Raw genomic sequence first — 797 nt, 5'->3', positions numbered from 1 at the left:
CCGATGGGCCCGGGGGTGAGCTCGATCGTCGCGAGGATTTCTTCGAACACGTCAATGCTCTCGGAGAGCATCGTCCCTTTCCTCTCGAGCTTCTCTATTCCACAGGGCAATTTTCCGAAATGATTGGAGATGAAAGCTAGATTTTCTCTCAAGGATGCTCTTGTCACCAACTCCTGCATCACTGCGATGCTTGCGGCCTCCGTCGGGTCCAGGGCATTAACCACTGAGGCGACCGCTTCGAAATGCTGGGCGTAATATATCGCAGCATTGACCCACGTGCCCCACCTTGTGAGGACGGGCTGTGGTGGCAGGGGTACGTTGGGAACCATCTCTCGGAATTTCGTGACTCTGGAAGCGGATTTAAGGAAAACCTTCTTGCCGTGCGCGACGAGTTCGTCAACATCGGGGAAGACGAGCCGGATTTCTTCGGCTACTCGATGCACCGCGTGCGCTGTACAAGTCAAATGTAACATTCTCGGGAAAAGGACCTTGAGGGCCTTGCCTGCCTTTTTCATACTGGCTGCACCATCCGACACGAACAACAGAACCTTGTCGTGCTCAACTTGTTCCGGCCAGAGAAGTCTTAATGAGTTCATGAAGACCTGAGAGATCGTCGTACTGTTTGTCGCTTCGAGATTTTCGGCGTGCAGGAGGAAAGATTTGCTTGCCTGGGCTTCTAAGGTGCCGACCACTACGTGAGCCACGAAGCGACCCGTGGCGTCCGTGGTTTCATCCACGGAAGCCAAATGAATTTGCCGTGAACGTAGCTCCTGATGAATTCCAGTTTGCTTTGGTAC

General features: G+C 53.5%; 1 protein-coding gene across 1 annotated transcript; it reads right to left on the bottom strand.

Annotated features, from left to right (window-relative positions):
• Window positions 1–167: 167 nt before the first annotated feature.
• On the bottom strand, window positions 168–515 carry LOC108864671 (uncharacterized; the record flags this gene model as incomplete). Its single annotated transcript, XM_018640766.1, has 1 exon — window positions 168–515. A coding segment is annotated over exon 1 (348 nt), but the record flags the coding sequence as incomplete, so codon positions are not given.
• Window positions 516–797: the final 282 nt, after the last annotated feature.

This window comes from Galendromus occidentalis, unplaced genomic scaffold, assembly GCF_000255335.2.
Source record: "Galendromus occidentalis unplaced genomic scaffold, Mocc_1.1 scf7180000077499, whole genome shotgun sequence".
NCBI lineage: Eukaryota > Metazoa > Arthropoda > Arachnida > Mesostigmata > Phytoseiidae > Galendromus > Galendromus occidentalis.
Note: the sequence above shows the minus strand (reverse complement) of the source record. Positions and strands in the feature narration are given on the sequence as shown.